General features: G+C 39.8%; 2 protein-coding genes across 3 annotated transcripts in view; one reads left to right on the top strand and one right to left on the bottom strand.

Annotated features, from left to right (window-relative positions):
* Positions 1-2483, bottom strand: part of TXNDC12 (thioredoxin domain containing 12) — a 28420-nt gene extending 25937 nt beyond the window's left edge. Inside the window, exon 1 of the mRNA XM_066269203.1 lies at positions 2261-2483. Coding sequence (XP_066125300.1) covers positions 2261-2357 — 97 coding nt within the window. The 5' untranslated portion in view covers positions 2358-2483. The remainder of the gene's footprint in view (positions 1-2260) is intronic.
* Positions 2484-3527: 1044 nt separating this feature from the next.
* On the top strand, positions 3528-27167 carry BTF3L4 (basic transcription factor 3 like 4). Of its 2 annotated transcripts, XM_066269201.1 has the most exons (6): positions 3528-3674; positions 6914-6980; positions 12623-12736; positions 22059-22260; positions 25643-25702; positions 26188-27167. In XM_066269201.1, the coding sequence occupies exons 2-6, from the start codon at positions 6927-6929 to the stop codon at positions 26232-26234; spliced, it is 477 nt and encodes a 158-aa protein (XP_066125298.1). In that variant the 5' UTR covers positions 3528-3674; positions 6914-6926; the 3' UTR covers positions 26235-27167. The 2 variants fall into 2 exon arrangements, with proteins under 2 accessions (XP_066125298.1, XP_066125299.1); XM_066269202.1 differs by lacking the exon at positions 6914-6980 and having other exon boundaries at positions 3548-3674.
* The last annotated feature ends 300 nt before the right edge of the window (positions 27168-27467 follow it).

The raw sequence follows: 27467 nt of genomic DNA, 5'->3' as shown, positions 1-27467 counted from the left end.
TTACACATCTGGGAAGAAATCTTACTCATTAAGATTTTCATGAACAATTGTTTCAGGTATCACTTTTTTGGGTAGAAGGGGGATTCTTACTTCCCAAGAATCCATATTGAAGAGATACCCAAAACTGAAAGTTTGAAATATTAATTCCTTTCAGGAACAATTTGGGAAGACATAATAAACATTAACTAAATAATTTCTATATTTGTAACACAATATTAAGAGCCTTTTAAAAATTTCATCATCACAACACAGTCCCCCTGCCTCAAGTTGCCATCCTGTGTGCTCTGAGTTACCTGGTGTTCCCTGCTCACAGTACTTATTAGTGTCATATAATTGCGTGCTTACTTGTCTTGATAGTTTTCGAACTACCTTCCATTCCAGATGCTCTTCTTACAATGGGAGCCCAACAGTTCCCTCAGTAAGGGTAGGGAGGTTAATGTTCCTCCCCCTTGAACAGGCCCAGACAATGTACAGTGGAAGTGATGCTATATGACTTGTAAAGCTAGATGATAAAAATGCTACACATTTCCACATTGCTCTGTTGGGGCACGTGCTCTTGAAATCTAGATGTCTTACTGTGAGGAGGTCTACTCTAGCCCATGAAGAAAGACCAAATGAAGAAGCAAGCAGCTCAGCTGAGGCCTCAGACATCATAGAATGGAGTAACATACCTTCCCACTATGCCTTATTTGAATTCCTGATCCAAGAATCATGAACATAATAAAATGATCTCTTTATGCCACTAAATTTTGGGGTGGTTTGTTATACAGCAACGATAACTAGAATAACCACGAAGAACTTCATGTGTAACAAGCAATAAAAATACTGAATACACGACTCCAAGGGATTGCCTACACCTAACACAGCAACTGAAACAGAGTAAATTATTTGATGTCTGAGGTAATTATTATGCCCATTTTGCAAGTGAGGAACTAAGCTTTGAGAAGTTAAGCAACTTGTCCTAGATGCCTCAGCTCTTTAGATGTAGAATTGAAACTCAGATCAAAACCCACACTCCTAACACTACCTTCTGTCTCCCTTGGTACTTAACAATTTTCTGCTAAATATATAGTAATCTGTTTTAAAATGTCAGTATTTATAACATTCTGGGTCAGTAAAATTGACCATGCAGTTTCATCACTGGGATGGAAACCCACATATCACCTTCCCAGAGAAGCATTCCCTGACGTTCCTAGTTCAAGTAATGCCAGCTCCTTCATCCTTCCCAGCCTTTCCATCCCAGTTTCATTTTCTTTAAAGTACTTGTCTCTATCTGAAACTGTCTTTCTAATTTGTTCATGTGTCTACTCTGTCTCTGAGTTAAATATAAGCTTGTAAAAAAACAGAAGTGCCCAAGATAATGCCTGGAATCTAGCAGGTGATCAAAAAGTACTCACTGAATTAAGGAGTGACTGTACTCAAGCACCCTTAATGTCCACCCAATCTTATCACACACCAATTAATGAACAAATAGAGAAGACAAGAGAAAATAGAATTTAAAATGGCAGAACTGCAGCAGTCATTTCATACAGTAAGATCAGTACAAAAAAATGGAAGGAGAGGGAAATCAACGCTCCCACCCACCCACTTAGAAACTGTAAACCCTGAGTTTGAGTGAAGATGTAAGTAATGGGATGGAGTAGGCAGGGCACATCTCCTATCCTCTGTTAACAACTCCTGTCCCCTCAGTCCTCAAAAAAATCAGTTTCTTTAGACACACTGAAGACCACAGATGGGACGGCTGTTGGTGGCCCCTCTAACATTAAGACCTTCTACTCTCTTTCAGCCCTTCCTTTTGCACCAGTCACCCCCCCCTTCCCAGAATGCTTGTGCTGTTCCTCCCAAGGCAAGGAAGAGGCAGTAACCTAACCCTTCAGGGAAGAGGTAAGTTGAGGAATCTTCAGACCCAGGGCAAGGCTCTCTGCATTATGCAGGTCCCCAAAGGCTCTATTTCTCCTAGCAGTAAAGGACTTACCAAGTGGTAAGCGCTATGCTGGGATCTTAAACATACTTTTTCTCATTTTAAGGGCCAGTCCTTAACCCCAACCCAAAAAACAACTTCCCCATCACATCATTCCCCAGACTCGCTACTCCCTACTCCAAGAAATCTCCAAATTCCAGGGGCAGTTGGAGAGGATAAAAAAGGATCTGTTGTGACCTGAGAGACTGAACCGGAGGGGGATCGTGTTAAGACGAGAAGACAGTTATACTGGGCTGGGACCCAGGATAAATAAAGATTAAGATAAGAAAGCGGTCTGACCCTTTCCAAGCCCCGTATATCCATCAGAAGAGGTGACCAGGAGCAGAAAACTGAAGCTCAAAAAACAGGTGGCTCCGAGACGAGGCCGCAACTCCATGGTGGTAAATGTGCCGGGCCACCGGGCTGAGCAGACGCAAGGCAGTAGCAAAAGGTCCGCGCCGTTCCCCAAGTGTAGTTCAACCCAACCCCTCGCGTTTCCAGATTTTTTTTCCCTAACCCTGAAGGAAGTGATGTTAAACGGATGTGGGTGGCGCCTCCGGGGTCCGGATAGTGACCGAGTAAGTTTAAAGGTGCAGGTCGCGTAGAAGGGTATGGGTGCTGCTTTCTAGCCAAAGTTGCTTCCTCCCTCACCCCCGCACCCCTCGACCCTATCCTGGATGTTCGGTCTGAGGACCTAGAGGGAAAAGGCTGGCGGAGATAGCGGGGAGGGGTGGGGAGGAGGCTTGGGAGAACGGTTGCTGGTCCTGTGCGCCAGCACCCTAGCCCCGCCCCCTAGAACCCTGCACTTAATATTCACAACGCAATTTATTATTTGTCTTTTCACAACTCAAATTATTGATCGGTGAAGTCAGCCATTCCAAACAGTGGGCGGGTTGCCCATTGGCCTTGAGTCCCACTTCCCCAGCGAAAGTATAAAAGACAAGGCAACCGAATTTCATTCTTAGGTTCCTGCTTACGTCTCCAGGAGACTTGGCAAATCTGTTAGGCGTACACGGTCTCCGTGCTTTGCGAGAACGCCTCTTCTTGCTGGAGAAGAAGCGCTAGATCTTATTTTCCTTGCAACCGCAATCCACTCAGGGATTATGCAATTGACTGATGCCAGCTCTGAGAAAAACCAGACTTGGCATCTCTTACTGCGAAATTGACCTCGCTCTTCAGGGAATCAGGACAGAAGTCGCTGAAATCATTTAAAGTGCAATGCTTCTTCTGGTTAAATCTATTTGTTTTTAAACTTTGTGGGTTGAATATTTCCCCTCAACTTTTTCCTCTCTGATGCATAACAGGTCAAAACTTCCCGTCTCTCCTGAGTGGAGACTAGTTGAGTCCGACAGTGTATACTTAATAACTAGTAAAAGACATTTGACAAAGTACACACCCAAACAAAATACACACCGCCCTTTTATTAGCCTCCCAACAGTGCAGGCACGGACACAATGGAACGCTCTGGAGACTGCAAACTCCAGAATGCCGCGCGGTCACCTGCACCTGCCACCTCTCTATAGGGAGGCGCCGAGCAGGCTGGGCCCTGTAGTTCATCTACGCTCTCCCCGGATAGGTTGCTCTGGTGAGGGCCGGCTGTGTCACGTGGGCCCCGCTCCCGCCGCCACTGCCTCCGTCGTCTTTCTCTGTCTCAACTGAGGCAGCCATCTTGCTCTTGCCGCGTGCTGGTGTTGGAGGACCCTCCCTGCTTCAGGTGAGACCCCCGGCGGTCCCGCCACTCCACGGCCGGAGGCCGCTGCGCACGATCTCCCCCCGCCCTCTTCTTCCGACACCCGCCAGCCGCTCGGGCTGCCACTTCCGCCGCGGCGCGCGAAATGGGGGCGGAGGCGGCTAGCCTGGCCTGTCTGTTACCGGCGGCGCAGCTGGGGGTCGGCACTTGAGGGAAGGTCCCCAGCACCACCGCCCGCTGTGGGGGCGAGCGGGCCCGCGCTGTTGCCACCCACATCCAGCCCCAGGAGACGGAAGGTCCCTTGCCTCTGTCGTGTTGCTCCTCAGTATTCACAACAGTGCTGTGAGCTTTGAGATGTATACAGCCCGTCTGTCATCTCAGTTGATCCTCCCCTACAGATAGGGAAACTGAGATTAGCAGCCCCATCCCCCCCCCCCCCACTCTCCCCTTGTTCCTGGGACCGAGTTACGTTGCAGCGCTTTCCACCTAATGGCAGTATTTGTTTACCAGTCCGTCTCCCACTCTGAGACACTCCCTTGCCCATCTTAGCCCCATCACACTGCTTGATGCCTACTAGGCTGTCCGGAGATCGATGACTGATCGACACAGTGTTACACCGCCAGTGAATGGTGGTTTCAACTTCCTTTCCCACAGCCTTACACTTTATCAAAGCTCTCCCCTCGGGATTGGTAACAATAGTTACAGTTTTTGCTTATCTGCTGTGAGCCATACCCTGTGTTATTGATAACTTAGTATTTAAACATTAAAAAAAATAAAACACCTTACGAAGTGTGTGGTGTTAACACCTTTTCTAGTATAGCAGGAACACAGGTTCGGAGAAGTAAAATACCTTTTTGAAACCCTTAGTGGTAGAATCTGATCCTTCTGATTCTAAAGCCTGTGCCTGTCTTAGAGAAATCCCACATTAAAAAAAAAAGTCGGAACTAAAGGTTGCAATTATTTTATCTCTGTGTAAAGATGATATATGTGAAAGTGCCTACTATATTGCTTGGAACTTGGCACTCAATAAATATTGAGTATAACCTCATTATTTACACCCTTTCTTGAGTCCTTGAGGAAAGGGCTAAAAGATTCTAGGATCCCCAAGGAAGAACTAATTAATTATATGGCTTTGGGAGTTACTTCTCCCTTTTGGGCCTAGAAAGTGACTTTTCCCCTGATTTGCAAATATATTAAATTGGGAGGAAGGTGAACTGTTCATAATTTTTACCCTGCTGCTGCTTGCAAGTATTTGAGATGGCCTCACATAAAGACAGTAAATTATAGGTTGGGGAATAGGAAAGTAAACCAGGTGATCTTTAAGGTTTAGTCCAGATTCTTTCTGAGCTTGACATCTCTCAGAGAGCTCAATCCTCTTTCCTACTTGAATTCCAAACACCCCAATCTGCTAATAGAGGACCACCATTTTTCCTTCCCTACCATCTTGAGCTCCCAGTCTCTCCAAAATGCTTTTTTTTCTGAGATAGTCCTTGGGAAAAAGTTATCTTTTGTCCTTATTACCTGAAATATAATCTGTTCTTTCATCTATGCATTGATATAGTTAATACTGTTGCTTTTGTGTCAAACCAGTCAGGACTCTTTATCTTCTGTCTCTTCTCTTCCATCTTTTCTTGGGGATTGTCATTTCAAAATGCAAAGGAGTCCCAAAAGGTTTACCTATGTCTAGTTCTGTTATTTTCACTTAGCCCTGTTTTTGTTATTAAAGAAAAAAAAAAGGCCCTTAGGCTCTTTGTTAGTTCACTACATCTTCATGGCCAATTCCTTTGAGAAAAGTGAATAGTGGTTCTTTTCTGTGGATAGTGAGTATAGAGATTGGGATTTACATCAGCAAATTTAAGTCTGTGGCAAGTTGAGACTGGCGCACTCCAAAGACTTACGGTTTTTTACTTTAATCACACTTCCTCCTATAAAGAGTATTTTAGCTGCTTGAGCAGTTATGGTGCTGAGCAAAGATTTAAGGAATTGTAAATTCTAAATGTTATTGGATTAGGTACACAACCTAGAAAATGAAGACCAAATAAATACTGAATGAATGTAAAAGTAAGTGCCATTTGAGAACTGGACTTTATTTGGGCCTTAACATGAAGATATACACAGGTTATTGCCTAAGTACAGTGTCAGAATACAGAATGTTTAGTATTTATATAATCTTTGATTCTCTTATTTCTCAAATGAAGAAAATAATCCTTTTCATCTGAATGATGACTATCAAGAGGTTAGTGAATTGGTAAAAAAAAAAATTAAAAAAAAAGGTTTGATACCAGGCTTGTACTTTATTCCATCTCTCACATCTCACCAGTGATCTGTTGATGCACAGAACAAGGAAAATGAGACTTTAACATTGGGTTTTATTTGTTTATATGGCGTAGAATGTTATGGCCCATTATATACCTAAGAATTTATTTTCCTTAGTACAAATATCACTGACCAGATTAGGATTCATAACTTTATAAATGTTCTTAGAATTTTCAAAATTTAGCCTTAATTTTTAGCTTATACTCAAGAGTCTTTTCACCTCCTCTCCCCAAAATATTTAGTGTTAATGTAGCAGAGATATATTTTTGTCAAATTGTTCAGTGAAGCATTATACCGTGTATGCAAGAATAACTTGACTAGCATGACATACAATATCAGGGCAAGGTATTAAATGAATTCTGTGGAAAGTGCTGCAGAAGAACTAAACATCTAAAAATCTGGTTCTTTTCCCCTGTTATTAACATACCATCTGACCTTGAACAGAGGACATGACTACCTCAGATCCTGACAGCTAGACAGCCTATTGTTGATTTTTTTTTTATTCTATTTATGGTTTACAAGGAATACAGAATGTGATTTGGGAAAAAAACAATCTACTTAAAGGTTGTGCTAATAACATTTGGTAACAGCTCTCTGCTGTAAAAAAATTTTAAGGGAAAATTGGCTTGCCTACAGAGATTTTATAATTGGTTAGGTTTTACTGAATGCCAAAGAACTAAATCAATGCTTTTAAGGCGAGATCTTCAGTCTATTTTTTATTTGTATATTGAATTCTCTCATGGCATTATTTAATTTGGGTTCTTTTAATATCTGGTTTATGAAGCTAGAAAAAGTTATAAATATTTATTAAGAATATAGATAATATTAATATGATCATAGTGGTAATGAATTCTACAAGGTCAGTAAACCAGAAGGTACTGTTGCATAAACAGTTATTTTATTTTGGTAAAACAGTGAATTTAACAAATATGTTTTTCCCCCCCTAGATTTACCAACAGCATGAATCAAGAAAAGTTAGCCAAACTTCAGGCTCAGGTCCGGATAGGGGGCAAGGTGAGTGTGGCATGAGAAATATTGATAGGAGAATGTTTTACCAGATATTTTGGATTTGTGGTCATTGAAAATCTAAAATCTTTTCAGTAATCAAGATCAAACCACATTCCAACTTGAAAATAATCTGTCTAGATCTATAATAGATAACTAGAAGACTTCTCTCTCTGATGGTGCAAATGGTAATAGCCATCTTTGTTTGAATCCTCTTAATATCTGGTAGTTATGTGACATGAACATGCTACCCAGCCTTCCATTTCCACATCTGAAAAAGATGCTCCTAAAAATTAGAGTATATTTTTAAAATACCTAACATGGTGTCTAGATGGCACAGAATAGATATGAGATAGCTATTATGTTAGACTCACCAGCAGGACATCCCAGAGGTTAAGGTTGCCTCATCTTGATTGGTACTCTTACTGCTACAGTTTAGTTTATAAATGGGTTAACTGGAATGCTCAAGTTGATTGTACATTTTGTGCATTGCTAGGAATGGGGGTTTTCCTCCCAAATTCCTGCCTATATAAACGTGAGCGGGTTTTTTTTGTTTGTTTGTTCGTTTTTAAGATTTTATTGACTTTAGAAAGAGGGGAGCGAGAGATTTATTGATTTTAGGGGGGAGGAGAAAGGGATGGGAAGCAAGAAGCATCAACTTGCTTCTCATATGTGCCTTGACCAGGCAAGCCCAGGGTTTCAATCTGGCGACCTCAGCATCCCAGGTCAATACTTGATCCATTGTGCACCACAGGTCAGGTGAACATGAGCATTCTTATTCCATGCACTTTGAAGTCTAAGAAAGAGCTAGTTCTTGTTTTTTATACCCTTCAGCTTTGGCCCCAGGCTCAAGGAAAATATTCTACCCTTATCTCTGCCCAGCACAATCTTTGCAAAAGGAAAAGCAAGAACAGTGTTTACTTCACACCTGGGGAGGGGTAGGTAGGATACTATGTAGCAGCCCCACTATGTCATTTACTTTGATGATAACCACAGTTTCTGGGAATGGGGACAGGAGAGAGTGAAGGGAAGAAGTGACTAGTACTTTCTCCTTTCATAGTGAAATAAATATATGACTTTGGAGTCATATTAGCTTTCATGTAACCAAAGTAGTCACATTGTAGCATCAAGTGAAATGTAATGGACTAATGCAAAAACTAGAGATATTCCAGAACCATAGAATATACCTAGAAGAGCTTGATGCAGCACATCTCTATTATATATATTTTAAACTAGGTGATTGGCACATTCATTCATTTAACTAGGTTATTGAGCACCTAATATGTGCCAAGCACATAGAAGATAAATAGGTTAAGGTTTCCTTCTCTTGACAGTTCAGCTTAGAAAAAAGACATGCTCACAATTACAGTACAGAGTAATAAATAGTTTTGTTTTTGTTTTTAGCAAGAGAGAGAGAGAGAGAAAGGGACAGATAGGAAGGGAGAGAGATAAGAAGCATCAACTCATAGTTGTGGCACCCTAGTTGTTCATTGATTGCTTTCTCATGTGTGTCTTGACTGGAGCAGGGGGAGCCTCTAGCCAAGCCAGTGACCCTTTGCTCAAGCCAGTGACCTTGGGCTTCACGCCAGCAACCCTGTGCTCAAGCTGAGTGAGCCCTTGCTCAAGCTGGTGACCTCGGAGTTTCGAACCTGGGTCCTTGCTCCTAGGCCAAAGCTCTATCCACTGCGCCACCACCTGGTCAGGCAGAGCAATAAAGGTTAAAATGAAGTACAGGGTATTCTTGCATAGGAGAAATAGGAAAGTAATCAAAGACCTGAGATTTGAAGAATAAGAATTTATCACTAGGTAGACAAGTGAGAGGGTAAGTGGGTAGGTTGAAAAGAGACTGTCGTTCTTACACATAGAAAGGCACAAAAGATGCTAAGATAACACGGTTCTTTAATGGGATGGTTTGCTTTAGTTTACTATAGCTAGAATTTAGAGTATATACTTTGGGGTTGGATTATAGTCTTATTAGATGCCATACTAGGAGTTGAGGATTTTATCCTGGAGGCAAGGGGCAACTATTGAAGGATTTTAAGAAAGAAATAATAGATATAGAAAGGTAAAACTGCTGGCACTGTGGAAAACAATGAAATAAAAGTTTGCATAGAGAAGAACAACTGCGAGGCTATTGCTATAATTTGTGGGACACAAATTAGGGGTAAGAATAGACAGAACTGATAGAATATGAGGGATGAAGGGAAAAGAGGAGAGTCTGGAATGACCCCCATATTTCTGCCTTTAGAGACTGGATATATGTTGGTATCACCAGCTACAAAACTTAGGAAATATAGAAAGAATAGTTTGGTGAACTGATACGCATTTGACTTGTTGAATTTGAGGTGTCTAAGGATCATTTGATGTGAGATATCCAGCAAGCAATTGAGCTATCCCTGAGTCAGGAACCTTTCACAAATAAAGGACTACCTATGTAAATAGTCACTCCTAGCCCATCCTTTAGCAGCTGGATTTTGCACAACCTCTGCTGCTACTCACAGAGCTTTCTTCCACTCCCACAAAGTTGCTGACACTGAAGCCCTGGCTTATCCTCAGTAAAGCTGAGTACTATGGCAGGAACTACTCTGAGGTTGAAACTTCCATTCTTTTCCCCTTACTCCTGCCAGGTCTTAAAAAGGTTTTGCCCTCAAGACTTAGGTTGTTTTTGTTAGTATTTCAGCTCTGCTTTAGGTTTTGTTTTTATAAATTAGCCCAGGAATTTTATCCATTATCCATTATTATTATTTTTTTTTTGTATTTTTCTGAAGCTAGAAATGGGGAGAGACAGTCAGACAGACTCCCGCATGCGCCCGGCCAGGATCCACCCAGCACGCCCACCAGGGGGTGATGCTCTGCCCACCAGGGGGCGTCACTCTGCTGCGACCAGAGCCACTCTAGCACCTGGGGCAGAGGCCAAGGAGCCAACCCCAGTGCCGGGCCATCTTTGCTCCAATGGAGCCTTGGCTGCGGGAGGGGAAGAGAGAGACAGAGAGGAAGGAGAGGGGGAGGGGTGGAGAAGCAGATGGGCGCTTCTCCTGTGTGCCCTGGCCAGGAATCGAACCCGGGACTTCTGCACGCCAGGCCAACGCTCTACCACTGAGCCAACCAGCCAGGGCTTTATAATTTTTTTTAAGTGAGAGGAGGGGAGATAGACTGCCACATGTGCCCGGGCTGGGATCTACCTGGCAACCCCTGTCTGGGCCCAATGCTCTAATCAACCAATATATCCTCAGCACCTGAGGCTGACGCTCAGACTAGCAGAGCTATCTTCAGAGCCTGGGGCTGACACTCAAACCAGTCAAGCCAGTGGCTGCAAGAGGGGAAGAGAGAAGCAGATGGTCACTTCTCTTGTGTGCCCTGACTAGGGATCAAATCCGGGATGTCTGCACGCCAGGCCAATGCTCAATTCACTGAGCCAACTGGGCAGAGCTTTATCCATTATTTTAAATACAATGGTACCTTGAGATACGAACAGACCAATATAATTTTTTTAAGATACGAGCTGTGACTGAGTCCGTATTTTTGTTTGAGATCCAAGTGAAATTCCGAGATACAAGTCGTGATTCGGGAAGCTGCCTCTAGTTGGCGTGTTGGCACTCGAGTCCAGTATTGGCAGTTTGATATACGAGTTGACTGACTTACGAGCTCGGTTACAGAACGAATTAAATTCGTATCTCAAGGTGCCACTGTAGTTCTTGAGTGGAAAAATGGATTTAGAATTTCAAAGTATTCATTTAGAAATGAGCTTTTTCTTTTTTTTTTTTTTTTTTCATTTTTCTGAAGCTGGAAACAGGGAGAGACAGTCAGACTCCCGCATGCGCCCGACCGGGATCCACCCGGCACGCCCACCATGGGGCGACGCTCTGCCCACCAGGGGGCGATGCTCTGCCCATCCTGGGCGTCGCCATGTAGCGACCAGAGCCACTCCAGCGCCTGAGGCAGAGGCCATAGAGCCATCCCCAGCGCCCGGGCCATCTTTGCTCCAATGGAGCCTTGGCTGCGGGAGGGGAAGAGAGAGACAGAGAGGAAAGCGCGGCGGAGGGGTGGAGAAGCAAATGGGCGCTTCTCCTGTGTGCCCTGGCCGGGAATCGAACCCGGGTCCTCCGCACGCTAGGCCGACGCTCTACCGCTGAGCCAACCGGCCAGGGCCCCCCTATTGGTTCTTATGACAGAGATCTCCCCATCTCCACTGCCTCAATCCTCATCTCTCATCAGGACTGCTACAATAGCTTCCTGATTGATCTCATTCTAGTTCATTTTCTACAGCAGTCTCAGTCATCTATTAAAATCGTAAGTCAAATCAAGTCATTTCCATGCTTAAAACCTTCCAATGGTGTTCGATTGCAATTGGAATAAAATCCAGCTCCTGCCTATGGCATTCTAGGCTATATAACCTGGTCTTTGCCATCTTTCTGATTTCATTTTTCTCCTCCTTTCCTATTATTCACTCAGTTCTAGCATACTGGCTTGCTTTCTCTTTCTAGACACAACAGGTTTACTCTTGTTCCATTCTACTTGGATTACTCTTCCCCTAGATCAGGAGTCCCCAAACTTTTTACACAGAGGGCCAGTTTACTGTCCCTCAGACCGTTGGAGGGCCAGACTATAAAAAAAATACTATGAACAAATCCCCATGCACACTGCACATATCTTAAAGTAAAAAAACAAAACGGGAACAAATACAATATTTAAAATAAATAACAAGTAAATTTAAATCAACAAACTGACCAGTATTTCAATGGGAACTATGGTCCTGCTTTTGGCTAATGAGATGGTCAATGTCCAGATCCATATTTGTCACTGCTAGCCCTAACAAGTGATAGGACGCGCTTCCGGAGCCCTGACGCATACGTCCCACGTCACCGGAAGTAGTACTGTACGTGAGCGACACCGTACTTTACTCCTCTCACTGACCACCAATGAAAGAGGTGCCCCTTCCGGAAGTGTGGCGGGCCGGATAAATAGTCTCAGGGGGCCACATGTGGCCCGCGGGCCGTAGTTTGGGGACCCCTGCCCTAGATTTTCCCATTGGTCTCAGCTCATATGTCACCTCTTCAGAGAGGCCTTAACATTCTAATACAACAGTGCTTAGCTCTTATCACTGTGCTTGCTTAATAGGCTTATCCCATTTGAAATGATCTAACTTGTTTATATATTTATTGACCCTCTCATTGTAATATATGCTCCTTGAAGAACTTGATGCTTTTCATTCCTGGATTCTAGGACTCTAGAACACTCACATGGTAGGCATTTGGTGCTTAATTATATCATCATCAAAATTTCAGACTATCTTTGGACTTTATTGTCAGGGGGTAGGAGGTACTGTAAAAAGATATTCCTTATTATGTTTGAAAGTTATTATAAGGTACACTAAATTGTCTTGAAGTTATAAATTATTTTATTAGAAAACTTTTGAAACAATGTGTTGAAATGATAAAGGCTGGATATTGGAAAGTATAAGAACTGTCTAGAACTGACCTTCAAAAATCTGGATTAGACTGACAAACAACTCTGAGAATTATTAATCATTACTATTAAGTCAGCAATTTCTTATGTGGGTTTTAGTTAAGAGTACTGTGGATAGGAAGATGTGTGATTGCAGTTGCCAGATGCAAAGCTTGCTAAAACCCTTCTGCTTGATTATTTTTCAGGGTACAGCTCGCAGAAAGAAGAAGGTGGTACATAGAACAGCTACAGCAGATGACAAAAAACTTCAGAGTTCTCTAAAAAAACTGGCTGTGAATAATATAGCTGGTATTGAAGAGGTATGATCACTTTGTAAATTGTTAAATTATGTGCACAAATAGTATATTTGTAAAAAATTATCCACAACTTTTCAAATGTAAAATATTAGCTTAGGAGAATCTGATCTTGTCATTCAAATGTCTTTGAAGGACTGTAGCTGTTGAATTTGCTTACTTTATAAAATTGGATGATTGTCCAAAAAATGATTTTAATAGACACTTAAGGAATTCATACTTTTCAGACTGAAACCCTTTGTGTATATGACAAAATTATGGAACTGCTCTTGAATTTTAATGCAAAATAAGTTTTTATCCTAATAATGTAGAAATAAAGAAACTCCACGATTTTTTCAAATACGGTGGACTTTTTTCTCATAAGAGCACCATTCTATTCTTTAAGTTTCTCTAGTACCTCAGCCAAGAAGCTCTAGCAATAGCTTAGCATGGATTATGTTTCTTACTAGTGATCTTTCAAAAATTATTGGTTAAATTATTTTTACATTTTATTATATTTTGATGATATTACTTCTTTCAAATATGAAGCCAACGTTTAATATTATTTCAAAAGACACTCAAGAAAAATTATAGTAACAACTACTTGTGATGTTACCATCTAGATCCATTGTGACCTAATGATTCCATTTCTGACAGTAACCAGTGTTTAAATTTTCACTGCAGTAAGTTAGATTTAACGGTATCATTACTGTGTGTGGTACCACCTTACCAAACACAGGGAAAGTACCTGCCTTATATCCTGTCTTATTTAGCACCTCCCATGCAAAATTTATTATTTACAGCATTATAGATAAAAGAAATCTCCATCACTGTTTCTGGGAACACTGCTCCTCTTGTTCAGGTCTTAATGCAGGTTGTTATTTCTTCCCAGTAATCTTCCTGGTAACACATACACATTTGTGCAAAGAAAGGTTAGATACCTTTCCTATGTGCCTCTATACTATCCTGTTTTTTCTTTTTATTATAATATTTATTAAACTGAATTGTGAATTTCTTTTTGTTGGTATTGCCATTACAATTCTAACTTTTTGAAGAGCCATAACTCCAGAACATCACACAAAAACTTAATGGTACATAATAGGCATTTATACTTTTTGCACATGCCTGCATGCTGTCTTCTAACCTCACAAACTATATAGTTGTACAGAAGAAATATGAAGATAATTAACAGTGCAAGGTAACAGTTGTAAAATTTTTTTCTTGTTTTCCAAGTGAGAGGAGAGAAGATAGACTCGCACATGTACCCAGACCCGGATCCACCCGGCAAACCCCCACCCCCCTCCCGGTCTGGGGCCAATGCTCTGCCCCTTTGGGGTCATGCTCCAACACTGCTATTTTTAGCACCTGAGGTGGAGGCTCCACAGAGCCATCCTCAGTGCCTGGGGCCAATGTGCTCAAACCAAACAAGCCATGGCTGTGGAAGGAGAAGAGAGAGGGAGGAGGGGAACGGGTGGAGAAGCAGATGGTCGCTTCTCTTGTGTGCTCTGACTGGGAATTGAACCTAGGACATCCACACAGTGGGCTGATGCCCTACCATTGAGCCAAATGGCCAGGGTTAACAGTTGTAAATTTTCTGAATATTTAAACCTAAGATGAGGAAGAGTTTTACTGTTTTCCTTTTTCCCTCTTTTTAAGATTGAGTTTTTGAGAACCAAGATACAATACTTCACAGATCTAAGTAATATTGTTTAGGAATATCTAGTCTGATATATATTGGCTCCCTCAAACATTATGTTTTATGTTACTATATTTAAAATAAATTTAAAAATGTTTTTAAAGAAAATAATGACACTTGGATTAAAGACAGCTATTAGGAGAAAAAACTATTGTATTACATTTACACATGAAAACAGTTTTCAGAAATGCTAAGATAAAAAAATATGTCTTTAAAGAAACATTAATTAGAATTGTTTTTAATTTGGGATGTTTTATACAAAGTGCTGAATGAACTCTGAGGAATATACTATTGTTTTATTTTTTGTCAGTTTTTTTTTTTTGTATTTTTTTGTATTTTTTCTGAAGCTGGAAACGGGGAGAGACAGACTCCCGCATGCGCCCTTCCAGGATCCACCCGGCACGCCCACCAGGGGCGATGCTCTGCCCACCACGGGGCGATGCTCTGCCCCTCTGGGGTGTCGCTCTGCATGACCAGAGCCACTCTAGTGCCTGGGGCAGAGGCCAAGGAGCCATCCCCAGCGCCCGGGCCATCTTTGCTCCAATGGAGCCTTGGCCGCGGGAGGGGAAGAGAGAGACAGAGAAGAAGGAGGGGGTGGGGGTGGAGAAGCAAATGGGCGCTTCTCCTATGTGCCCTGGCCGGGAATCGAACCCGGGTCCCCCGCAGGCCAGGCCGACGCTCTACCGCTGAGCCAACCAGCCAGGGCCATTTTTTGTCAATTTTAAGAGAAGCAGGTAAAACCTTTTGAAAAGACACCATGTTATTATGTTTCTGTACTTAGACTTTGAAAACACCAAAAAAGTAGAAAGTACTCAGTTTGGTGGGTAAGGAACAAGGAGATTAGTGGTAGGTTTTAAAAACTCGTTAAATGTACTTTTACCAAGTTCTAATTTTAGTTTCTAGGCTGTCAGTATTAGTGAATTTTCTCCATTCCCTAAGTTAATTTAAGTCCTCTTCAGAAACTTTAAAAACTGAAAGACTCTTTGAATTGAGACAGGCTTCACTGGTCTTTCATGTATGCATTAGTTTGTTGATTTAGTGTAATAATTATAATCATATATAGATTTCTTCTACATGTTACCAAAGACAGAGACATCTAAAGCTCTCCAAAAGTAAGGGTAGTAGAGTGTCACACTGTTTCCACACAAAGCCAAGTAAATAACCAGGTTTTAGAAGGCATTCCTAGGTGAATTCCAAGAGTATAATCCAGAACTAAATTTTTGGAGCTGTTTTATGTCCTGTAAATTTGAAGATATTTGGATGTCCTTCTTATTTGGTAATCTAGTTGGATATATTGACTGTGCTCTCACTTATCCTCACCCTGATAACATGAATTTATCAACAATAAACAGTTTATCAATAAACTGTTCCGTTCCTTCAAAAACAATTGATTTTATCAGAATTATTTGAAAAAAAAGTTACCAAATATCTGTATCTCTGATTCAGATGGCCTAATTGCTTCATAGAATTTTACTATTACATTAAGCTTCTAAATAAAGTAGGGTCTAGTTCTGCCTCTGTCAAACTTTTCCTATCTTCCCAGGCATAATTAATCTACACTTTCTCTGTACTTCTGCTGTCCTTAGCTTAAATTGCTCTGCTAGAATACATTTATTATTACAAACTCATATTGTGGGTCATAATGGTTACTTATTAACCAAGTTACCTGTTTTTACTAGATTAAACAGTCTGGACAGCACAAACTGTATTTAGCGTTTATTGAATACTGAATCCCATGATGAGATAGCTTAGGCCTATCAACTTTGAGATACTGTACTGATTACTGTAGGTGGAACTGTTCTGCAAGAAGTTAGCCATAGGGAGCTGGAGCTCAGGAGAAAGCTTAGGGCTGGGATTGTAAATTTTGTTACTGTACAGTTAGGTTTTACTGTTATATATTTTCTTCTTCCCAATTGCAGTTTACATTCAATACTATATATTAGTTTCAGGTATACAGCATAATAGTTAGACAATTATATAGTCTTATTCATATACATACACATTTTTGAGACTAGCTTCATGAACAGTTTAGAATTCTTTTCTCCCAAATAGCATATTATAAAATTTGTTTCATATTATTAAAATACTTTTCTAAATCATAAATTTAGATGTCTCTCTATATTCCAATATGTGAATATATCATAATTTAATATTTCTTTATCATACATTGTAATGCTTTGATAATAAAGTTACCTTTAGATATATAAATAGTTACCTTCATCTCTGATTTCCTTCAGGTAGATTCCTCAAAATGCAGTTACGGGCTAAAAGAGCATGAATATTTTTAGAATTCTTCATCAGTATTTCCAAATTGCTCTTCAGAAAGGGTATGCTGTTTGACACTATCTGTAGCATAGCTGTAGAGAATTCATCTCATCTGACACTTGCCACCAGAGAATAAAAGAAAATTATCCCAGCATATCTAGTATAATGTAGAAATTCATCTCATCTGACATTTGTCACCAGAGAATAAAAGAAAATGATCCCAGCATATCTAGTATAATGATAGCTGTTAGCTTTAGCTGATAGCAACAATAATAGGTTATATGTCATACTAACCTTTAGAGATAAACAGGTACTAACCCTGGCCAGTTGATTCAGTGGTAGAGCATTGGCCTGGCATGTGGAAGTCCCAGGTTGATTCCTGGTCAGGGCACACAGGAGAATCAACCATCTGCTTCACCCCTCTCCTCTCTCTCTCTCTGTCTCTCTCTACCTCTTTCTCTCCTGCAGCCATGGCTTGGATGGTTTGAGCAAAGTTGGCCCTGGGCACTGAGGATGGCTCCATGGCCTCACCTTAGGCATAAAAATAGCTCGGTTGCCAAGTAATGGAGCAGTGGCCTGTAGGGGGCTTGCTGGGTGGATCCCAGTCAGGGCGCATACAAGAAAGAGTCTGTCTTTGACTCCCTGCCTCTCACTTAATAAAAAGAAAGAGACAGGCAGAGATAGGAAAAAAGAAATAAAGAAAGGAAAAGAAAAAAGGGAGGGAGGAAGGAAGGAAAGAAGGAAGGAAGGAAGGAAGGAAGGAAGGAAGGAAGGAAGGAAGGAAGGAAGGAAAAAAAGAGAAAGAAAGAAAGAAAAAGAAAGAAAAAGAGAGAAAGGAAGAAAGAGGTTCTAAGCTTAGAAGGATTGAATGAGAAAGATACTGAATTATGGGAGTATGCACACAGCCCATAATCCTCAAAATATGACATCCTGGCCCTGGCCGGTTCGCTCATTGGTAGAGCGTCGGCCTGGCGTGCGGAAGTCCCGGGTTCGATTCCCGGCCAGAGCACACAGGAGAGGCACCCATCTGCTTCTCCACCCTCCCCCTCTCCTTCCTCTCTGTCTCTCTCTTCCCCTCCCGCAGCCAAGGCTCCATTGGAGCAAGGATGGCCCGGGTGCTGGGGATGGCTCTGTGGCCTCTGCCTCAGACGCTGGACTGGCTCTGGTAGCAACAGAGCGACGCCCCAAATGGGCAGAACATCGCCCCCTGGTGGGTGTGCCGGGTGGATCCCGGTCGGGTGCATGCGGGAGTCTGTCTGACTGCCTCCCCGTTTCCAGCTTCAGAAAAATACAAAAAAAAAAGACAAAAAAAAAAAGACATCCTTTTGCCTCACAAAACCCCAGATATTTAAATGTCTTATTCTTAAAATGTCTATTATTTTACCCCCTTAAGACATAGGATGCAAGCAATCAAAAATAAATTTTCTGATAAACATTGAGTGCCACTACAGGAAGAAGTGGCAATAACACATGATTTTAAGACAACTGTAAGTTTTCAGAACTGCAGCTCCCTGCCCTAGTGGAGACTTGGATACAAAAAGGTCACATAGAAAAATTTAAACCTTTTCTCTGATCTGAGAGGGCAATTGTCAGCAAGTTCTACTGAGTCAAATATAACTTTGTGAACCTCCTATAGCCATAAAAACTGCTGTGCAGGAATAAAACAAGCATCAGATCTACCAGATAGAAAGCTGCTCTGATTAATATGTACTCTACTCAGAGGCCAGGGAAGGCAGGGGTTTTAAAGTTTTGATAGCAGGATAACGGTGCCACACAGCAGTTGGCAGGAATGACTTAAAATGGTCCTAAATTCTGTATGGTGGTTAGGCTGATTCTGAAAGGTCAGAACAATAGGAAGAGTCAAGGCAAAGATAAAGCCCAGAAAGTTCTGGGCATTTTCATTGGGGGTATTACTGGCATTATTTCTAAACCTTGAGATGACCCCTCATATAGTATTTGGGATTTAAGGTCTGACAGCAATCATGATTTAGAATAAATTGTATAGGAGGTGTCCATTCATTCAGCAAATTTCAGTGACTGTTATGTGCTGGATACGTGGGGGTGTACTAATTAAGGCATGGTATCTGATCTCAACAGTTCATCTCTAATTATGTGAAAAACTTGCAAACACAATTATACTACAATTCTATTTAATTGTAATACCCATGAAGTATAGAAAATCCATAAACCACCTTAAGTTTAGGAGCATCTGACTCAAGACTTGGATAAATAGAATTTACAAGGTAGAGAAGCAGGGAAACTGCATATGTAAATGCACTAGGGAGGAGAAGACAAAATACTTTCTGCTAACTACAGATGTGTCATTATTGTTAAAGCAAAAAATAAGAGCAGGGGCATTTGGTGTTTTGGACTGGGGTCTCAAAAATGTCTTTTCCATTGCACAAGTAGCATCATTTACTTTGAATTACCTGTTCGGTGGAAAAAACCATTTTGACGTAAAGGAGCTGTTTGATTTAAAAAGGGTACGGTAGCGCCAGACCTGTGGTGGCACAGTGGATAGAGTATTGACCTAGAATGCTGAGGTCGTGGGTTAGAAACTCTGTGCTTGCCCCATCAAGGCACATATGAGAAGCAACTACTACGAGTTGATGCTTCCTAATCCTCCTCCACTTTCTCTCTCTCTCTCCACTCTCTAAAAATCAATAAGAATAAAATCTTTAAAAAAGAAAAAGAAAAGAAAAAGGGTATAGTAGCTAATTTAATAGTCTTTGTTTACTTGTCTGTTCCTTGTTCTTACACTGTTTGTAGATTGTATGACTAATATAGACCAAATTTCAGTAAAATCACTGGAAAAGTAAATTCTCCATATGAAATGCATGCATTTTGCTTTGCGAATTTAACAAGTTCCTTAGCCCTTCTTTTACCTCTAAAAGGGTGGAGAACGTGTCTTAACTGATCAGCCGAACAATTTGTTTTTTGATAATTTCTAATATCTTGTGTCTAAGAGCCTTAGATAACCATGTCATTTGCTCAGTAGAGACAAAACAATGTTAGATAGAAATAAATATATTTTGGCCTTTTAAACTTCTGGTATTTTATTTTTTGTTCTCAAATTAAGTAAACTCTCTACCCCTTTGTGGACCTTATTCATGAAGCTACATTTTTTATCCAACCCATTTAAAACAACCATTAATTTATTTCTATTTCACAGTCTGAGATGGAATTCATCTTGCTTTTCACACTATACTCAAACAACTAAGGATTTAAAATACGACTTAACATTTAGTCCTTGGAAAAGAAACTTGAACAGAAGGGAAACTCATGAACTTGTTTATTATTCTTTTTGGCCCTGAGTTAGTCTCTTATTTATTTTGTAGCGAGGAAGATATACATTATCCATATATCTGTGCTGTTTTCCTTTTGCATTCTCCATTTAGCCTACAGTCTGAGATAAATAAATACTTCTCTACCAAGATTTCATTGAGCCACAGAATTAAATTTTTATAGGCAAATAAACATTTTAAGAATGTGAATGACATCATAGGAAGGAAACTGAACAGAAAGTTAGGAAACTCAAGTTCTAGTTCTGGATTTGCATGTAACCAGCTAATTGTCCTTGGGTATGTTATTTAACCAAGAGCTCTTGTCTTTAGTATTTATTTATTTAATAACAGATTGGAACTAGAAGTTCAACAAACATATGGCCTTACTTTTTTGGGAACAATATTGATTTCAAATCTGTGATTTTAATATCTATAAATTTAAAAAAATCTCAAACTCCAATATTTGAGATTCTTTTCCTACCTAGAAATATTGTACAAATCCTCTATTAAATTATGTGGTTTGGTCTTGATTTGGAAAATACAGTCCTACCATATCTTTATTTTTCCCCCATACTAAAATTATGATTCTAACATAGGCACAGAGCAACATCCATCCCATTTCATATCTACTGTGCCATCTTCTCAAGCTATTTCTCTTCCAGATTTTCAGCCACTTTAACATTAAACTTCTTAAGCTAAACTATAATTATCTTTAGAACTACATATCTTTTTCTAAAGTTAATATAAACTATTTTTAACTCATTTATTTAGAACAGCTGGATGGAATGCTTACTGTGTAATATATATAATAGAAGCTTAAGTACAATACTGAGAGGGAAGGGTATAGAATTGAAAGAGTGATTTTTGTTAGAAAAAATTTGGGAAATTATTTGTGGGGTTAAGATACAGTTTTCCAGGGAATTTGCCTTTATTTTCTCTGTGTTCCAGGTCTTGCCTGAAACTTAGACGCCCCTTTCTTCCCCCTCCTTTCTGGTGCTGTCTGTCAGTGGTGGTGATCACCTCTGAGGAAGAAAAGCCCACTTCCACTGACCATGGAGAACACTCAGCATCTCTGCTTGATTGTGACAAGGGCAGTTTTTGGATGGATCATGAAATGCTTCTAAAGTAGCCAAGAATTAACTCTCCTAACCTTTTTATATAATAAGCATGTTACCACCAAGGTAACTGACCCAGTAGAGTCAACTACATAGTGGAATCACATTATTATACTTTTCACTTATGCAAATTCAATTCTACTAAACACAGAAAATGCACAAGTGAGAGAAAAATAACATTTTAAATAGCACATGCTCAACCTTCCTTTTTAATAAGTCCCAGGCTATGGATTAAATCAAGTCTGAGACAGTCAGTTCATATTGGTGAAAGCTATAGAGAGAATGTGAGGGTGGTTTGAAAGGATTCCCAGTAATTGATAAAGCACATTCATATGGCCAGGCAAGTGGGTGGGAGATCTTTTATATTTATAAGGGTTATTGAAGGTTGTTGAGAAGCAATACTTAAGAATTAGAAGAACTGATAAAATCCTTTACAGAGAATGACATGATGAGAACAAGTTGAAATTTTTGTAAATTTACTCACTATTCAAAGGAGTAAAACACCTGATTGATTAAATTTCTGAGTGTTCTTTATGGATTTTCAGTGGTTATTTTTACCATGCACTATTACCCCATTACAACCTGTTCCTAAGTCAGATGCTACCCCCACCAAGTGATATCTGTACCAATTTAGTTTGATAGTATAAACTAAGAAAATGACTATGTCATTAAGAAGCCAATTCTTGGCTGATTATTATCTATCTATATATATATTTTTAATGTGGGCATAAACTTCTTTCTCATAGTAGAAGTCTTTGAATTTAAAATCTAGATTCTTTGACCATCCTAGTAATTTGTGCCATCTACACCATTTTACTTTGTTGCTAAGGTTTTTTCTCACCCATATCCACTGCTTAGATAATTACTACCTTGGGATTGCATAGCTACCAAGTAAGAAAACATAATCGGCTAAATTGGTTTTTTTTTAAAACATATTGTTTTACTTGTACCTATTTTGTGAAGTACATTTTTCTTTCATGATCATACAGGTAAACATGATTAAAGATGATGGAACAGTTATTCATTTCAACAATCCCAAAGTCCAAGCTTCCCTTTCTGCTAACACCTTTGCAATTACCGGTCATGCAGAAGCCAAACCAATCACAGAAATGCTTCCTGGAATATTAAGTCAACTTGGTGCTGACAGCTTAACAAGTCTTAGAAAGTTAGCTGAACAGTTCCCTCGGCAAGGTAAGTATTTCAATTTAGTATCTCTTCTTTCCACTTTCATTTAAGAACCTAATGATTTTAATAGGTGTTCCATTACTGGAAGGATTTGCCTGTATGTATATTTTACTTATATAATGTTACTTTTATGCTTCATACATTTTTAGTTTGTTTCTTCAATAATTATGCATTGTGGCATAGGGAGTATTTGGGTACATTTTGATAGAAATATAGAGTTGAGAGTAATTACCTGACAGGTAAGTGCCAGGATCTGCAGGTCATATTTTATAAACAGTTAATTTAATATTCATTTCTGATTAATGGCGACAAGAACATAGCATTGTACTAGGCATTGCATTAGGTTCTGGTTATACACACATGGAGACAACAGGGGTACTCATTCTAATCAGAGAATAAGAGGATACCTAAGTATGCTTTCAGTGTGTATGCAGATAGAGGTTTCTCCTGGGTGCATTATAAACAGAATGGTGATAACTATAGCCTGTGGGTTTTCCCCTTATTTCAAATACCTCTCGCACATTGAGGCGATTTTCAGCCTGCAAAAGTCCTCCACCTGTGACTGCAGGCAGGCACAGCCCGTGCTACCTTTCCTTTCAGCCTCATTCTAGACTAGAAGCAGGAGAGTGAAGATGGCAGTTGTGGCTGCAGCTAGCCTCAGCCGTTTGGAATGGCGCTGGACCCTAAGCAGTGCTTGAACTGACAGTCAGTTACCCCACGGCCTTGTAACTCCCGCTGACTAGCCTTTGCTTGCCCTGTGGCAACTGTTCAGGAACGAGGTAAAACCAATCCTGGAATAGAAGGTAGGGGTTTCTGCACTTCTTAGCTCCTCACAGGGGCGGACAGTGAGGGAGCAAGTGATGTTTTCCACAGGCTCCTTGTCTAATACCCACTCATGTATCATACTTTCCTATACGTTACTTTTAGCTAGAGATTTCTGTAGGTGTTTTATTTCTGATGCATGGAGGCTTATTTAGGCCCAAAGCAGACTGGCTTAATAGGAGTTATGCTGCAGGAAGAACAACCTGGCAGAGTTATAACATTATATACTGGACCTGGAAATTTATTAGACATGTTGTAAAAAAACTTCTGAAGCCTATTGACATAGTTTTCAGAACCCCCACACGTATAATTTTTCCTTTTAAATTGTGGTAAAATATACATAACATAAAATTTACCATTCTAAGTATACAGTTCAGTGATATTAAATACATCGACGTTGTATACCACTTATAGTTTTAAATCTCTTGTATTTAAAAACAGAACCATAGTTCCTTTTTCTCTCCCAACCTTCTCTTCATTTGATAAAGCAGATATTCCAGAATACCTATGTTTAACTGGTAATATATTTGAAGCACAAGTCTTGGCTCTAGATTAGTGATGATGTGTGGTGATGAGGATTGTTATGTTGGGACCTAACTGCCCACAAATGGCTGTATGGTCACAGTTCTGCATTCTAGGAATTAGAATTCAGGCTGATGTCACCGCCATGGATTACCAAAACCACCAATCTTGTGGCCCTGACCAGGTAGCTCATTTGGTTAGAGCCGTGGTTTTCCACTAGTGCCAAACCATGAAAGAGTTAACCATTCTAGGTCCAATAATGATAGATTCCTTGTTGAAAACCACTGACTTAGCGCATCGTCCTGATACATCAAGGTTTGGTTTATCAGGTCAGAGCACATACAAGAATCAACCAATGAATGCCTAAATAAGTAAAACATCAAATCAGTGTTTCTCTCCCATTCTCTGTAAAATCAATAAATAAAAATAAAAAAAAATTTCAGTTATATTTACTTCTATGGTTGAGGAATAGAGTGTGTAGGTGGCCAAACAGAGGGAAAAGGGAGTTTTAAATAATGAACACTTTACTAAATTATGATAATTAACATAACTTTAAAGGCAACAAAGTGGTCCTGACTGGTTAGCTCAGTCAGAGCTTCATCTGGAAAAGACAAGGTTGCAGTTTCCATCCCCAGTCAGCACACATACAGCAATCAGTCAATGCTTAACTAAGTGATACAATAAATGAATGTTTTCTTCTCTCTTTCTATCCATTCCCATCTCTGCCCTCTAAAGTAAATCAATTAAAAAATTATGAAGGCAACAAAGTTTCTGAATTTTTCACAACTGTTATTTGAATCTCACATCCTTGAATTTGCTCTGGCACACTATATCTTGGAGAAAGTGCAATTAAATCATATGAATAAAATGCTTATCCATACAGTTAAAAAAAGTTTTATCACAGTATTACGCTTTTTTTTTTTTTTTTTTTTTTTTTTAGAGAGAGTCAGAGAGAGGGATAGATAGGGACAGATAGACAGGAAGGGAGAGAGATGAGAAGCATCATTCATTAGTTTTTCGTTGCGACATCTTAGTTGTTCATTGATTGCTCTCTCATATGTGCCTTGATGGGGGGGGGGGTGGCTACAGCAGACCGAGTAACCCCTTGCTCGAGCCAGCGACCTTGGGTCCAAGCTGGTGAGCTTTGCTCAAACCAGATGAACCCACACTCAAGCTGGCGACCTCAGGGTCTCAAACCTGGGTCCTCTGCATCCCAGTCCGATGCTCTATCCACTGCGCCACCGCCTGGTCAGGCAGTACTACACTTTTGTTTAATATTGTTGACAGTACTATAGATGCAGCAAACCATATGTTCTGAATTTCCAGAATAGTTCTGGTTTCAAATGTATCTTGTCACCCCTAAAAATCAAAGCCTGTTGTTTCAGTGCTCACACTAAATTCTTTTTTTTTTTTCAAGTGAGAAGAGGGGAGATAGAGACTCTTACATGCACCCTGACCAGGATCCACCTGGCAACCCCTATCTGGGGCTGATGGCTTGATTCAACTGAGCTATATCCTTAGCACCTGAGGCCGATGCTTAGACCAGTCAAGTCACTGGCTCAGAAGGGGAAGAGGGAGAGAAAAAGGAGAGGGAGAAAAGGGGGAGAAAAGCAGGGGTCACTTCTCCTGTGTGCCCTGACTGGTAATCAAACCCGGGACATTCATATGCCGGGCTGATGCTTTATTCACTGAGCAACTATCCAGGACCAAACGTAGATACTTTCTTATACCAAAAGAGATGAAAATTTCTTGAATATTTTTATATGGAGATTTTGTAACTTAGAGACTAAAACTGTCTTTTTATTCAAACTAATCTGAATTTCTCCGTTTTGTATATGTTTTACCTTCAGTGCCCATTGAAATTGCCAGCTGTATTTAGTGTACATCTAATGAAGTTAAAGTTTTATTGATTTTAGTATTAAGTAAAAAATGTGGCATTAGATAATATTTAGCTTTTTTTGAACAACTATAAAAGATTTAGATGGGAAAAAAGGATAAAGTGTCTGTAGATATCTTTGTTCTTAATGACTAATTTTATTTGTAGTATTGGATAGCAAAGCACCAAAACCAGACGACATTGATGAGGAGGATGATGACGTTCCAGGTAAGTGACATTTCTTTAGTTTTAATATTTTTAGCATCCTGTGATTTCATTTAATTCACTGTATAATGACAGTTTTTTGTTGATAGTGAACTCATAAATTTAAATTGATTCACAATGATGTGTATATGAGCTAATGAAAAAGAATAAAAACCCTCTCATTTAGAACTTATCAGAAATTGTCACACAAAAATTTGCTTCCTGCATTTATGAATTTCAAATCATTGTGATTATAAATTTGCATAATATTATATTTCTGTGGGAATTATGATTGACATACAAAAATGCTGTTTACCTTAGTATGCATAGACAAAGAAAAGACTAGCTTTTCCTTAGGATTACTGTTTAAACAATAAATGAAACTTATTAGTGAAATGCCACCAATTCTTTTCCACCCCTTGTCTTGTATATTTTCAGGCAATTCCAGTAGCAAAAATTTTCTCCCTCTCCTTTTTTTGTATCTTTAACTCATTTATTTTTTTTTCCAGATCTTGTAGAAAATTTTGATGAGGCATCAAAGAATGAAGCTAACTAAAATCTTTTCTGGTTTTTGGAAGCTGGCATGGACTAGATTTAACAAATCAGCTATGTGGTTCCAAAGTTTTACAGACACGGAGAACATCAACTGTTACTAGTTCAGTAATATAAATATTTTGTATATTAATAATGCTGTTTGTTCAGCATTTTTCGGTCATTTGATTTTGCATTTTGCACTTCCTCCTGGGATCTATTCTTTTGGTCAAAATACGAAGTATTGGTGCCGTTTGAGGGTGTTTTGATTTTTGATTTTTTTTTTCATTTTTCTGTTTGGGGTATTTTTGGTGTATGTATGTTTATGTCTGTGTGTGGGTATGTGTGTAAACAGTGGAGAGCAAATTTGAAAACAGTTCTATTTATCCTCCTTCCCGCAGTAGAAATAAAACAAATCTTTACATTTGTTACTTTTTATTTTTTCTAATAATGCACAGAATTAATGAAAAGTGAGTATCTTGGATTTCAAATCTGAGATTTTATCCTTGGAGGTTTGGTTGACATATTTTTCATAAATTTCTCTGGGTTTAAAATGTTTTGAGATATTTTCCCTAGCTTCCTGCTGGTGTAATGGGTAGCATATCTTTGGTACAGTTGCCTTAGATTTACTTAACTAGTCAGACCCAGAAGAGATTTCTTCCTAATTGCCTTTTTCCCCTCTTCCTTTGGTCTCCAAATGGCCTGGTCAGCCTTTGGTAACGCCCTTTCTCTTTCTCATCTTCCACCTCACCTCAGACGAATGTTCTCCATGTAGAGTTAAGTGAGTGCCTAAACCCTCTTTTTAAGACTGTTCCCTTATCTTGAAGAATAACAGATCCACCTCCAATTTTTTATTTCCCCACTTGATCACAATTTGGTAGATTTTAAACTGGAATAGCTAGCATGTGCTTGCTGAATAATTTTATGCCAGCCTTATCTGTATGCTAGCTGTTCTTAGTAGCAGGTGCAAAAATGCCTCTTTTTTTTTTTTAGCAAGGTTGAAATTGGGAATGTCCTTTTGAATCAGAAGAAAATAGTCCATAGACTCATCCCCCTGCACAAAAGGGCATTCTGTGAAGTGTTACTGGCCTGAGGAGGATTTCTTCAAACACTTTCCTACTCTGGCCTTGAACCTACCTCTAGATTGGATCTTAATATTATAGCTGCTCACAGCATCCTCCTGCATGCTTATTAGAGTAATGCTTTGAGGAGAACACTGGTAAAATACAGTATTTATTTTTCACCTCCTTTCAGAGGA

Source organism: Saccopteryx bilineata, chromosome 3 (assembly GCF_036850765.1).
Source record: "Saccopteryx bilineata isolate mSacBil1 chromosome 3, mSacBil1_pri_phased_curated, whole genome shotgun sequence".
Taxonomy (NCBI): Eukaryota; Metazoa; Chordata; class Mammalia; order Chiroptera; family Emballonuridae; genus Saccopteryx; species Saccopteryx bilineata.
Note: the sequence above shows the minus strand (reverse complement) of the source record. Positions and strands in the feature narration are given on the sequence as shown.

Coding starts and splice junctions, on each gene's coding strand:
- BTF3L4 (XM_066269201.1), top strand. CDS start 6,927: ATGAATCAAGAAAAGTTAGCCAAACTTCAGGCTCAGGTCCGGATAGGG. Junction 12,737..22,058: donor ATATAGCTGGTATTGAAGAG/GTATGATCACTT, acceptor ATGATCATACAG/GTAAACATGATTAAAGATGA. Junction 25,703..26,187: donor GGAGGATGATGACGTTCCAG/GTAAGTGACATT, acceptor TTTTTTTTCCAG/ATCTTGTAGAAAATTTTGAT.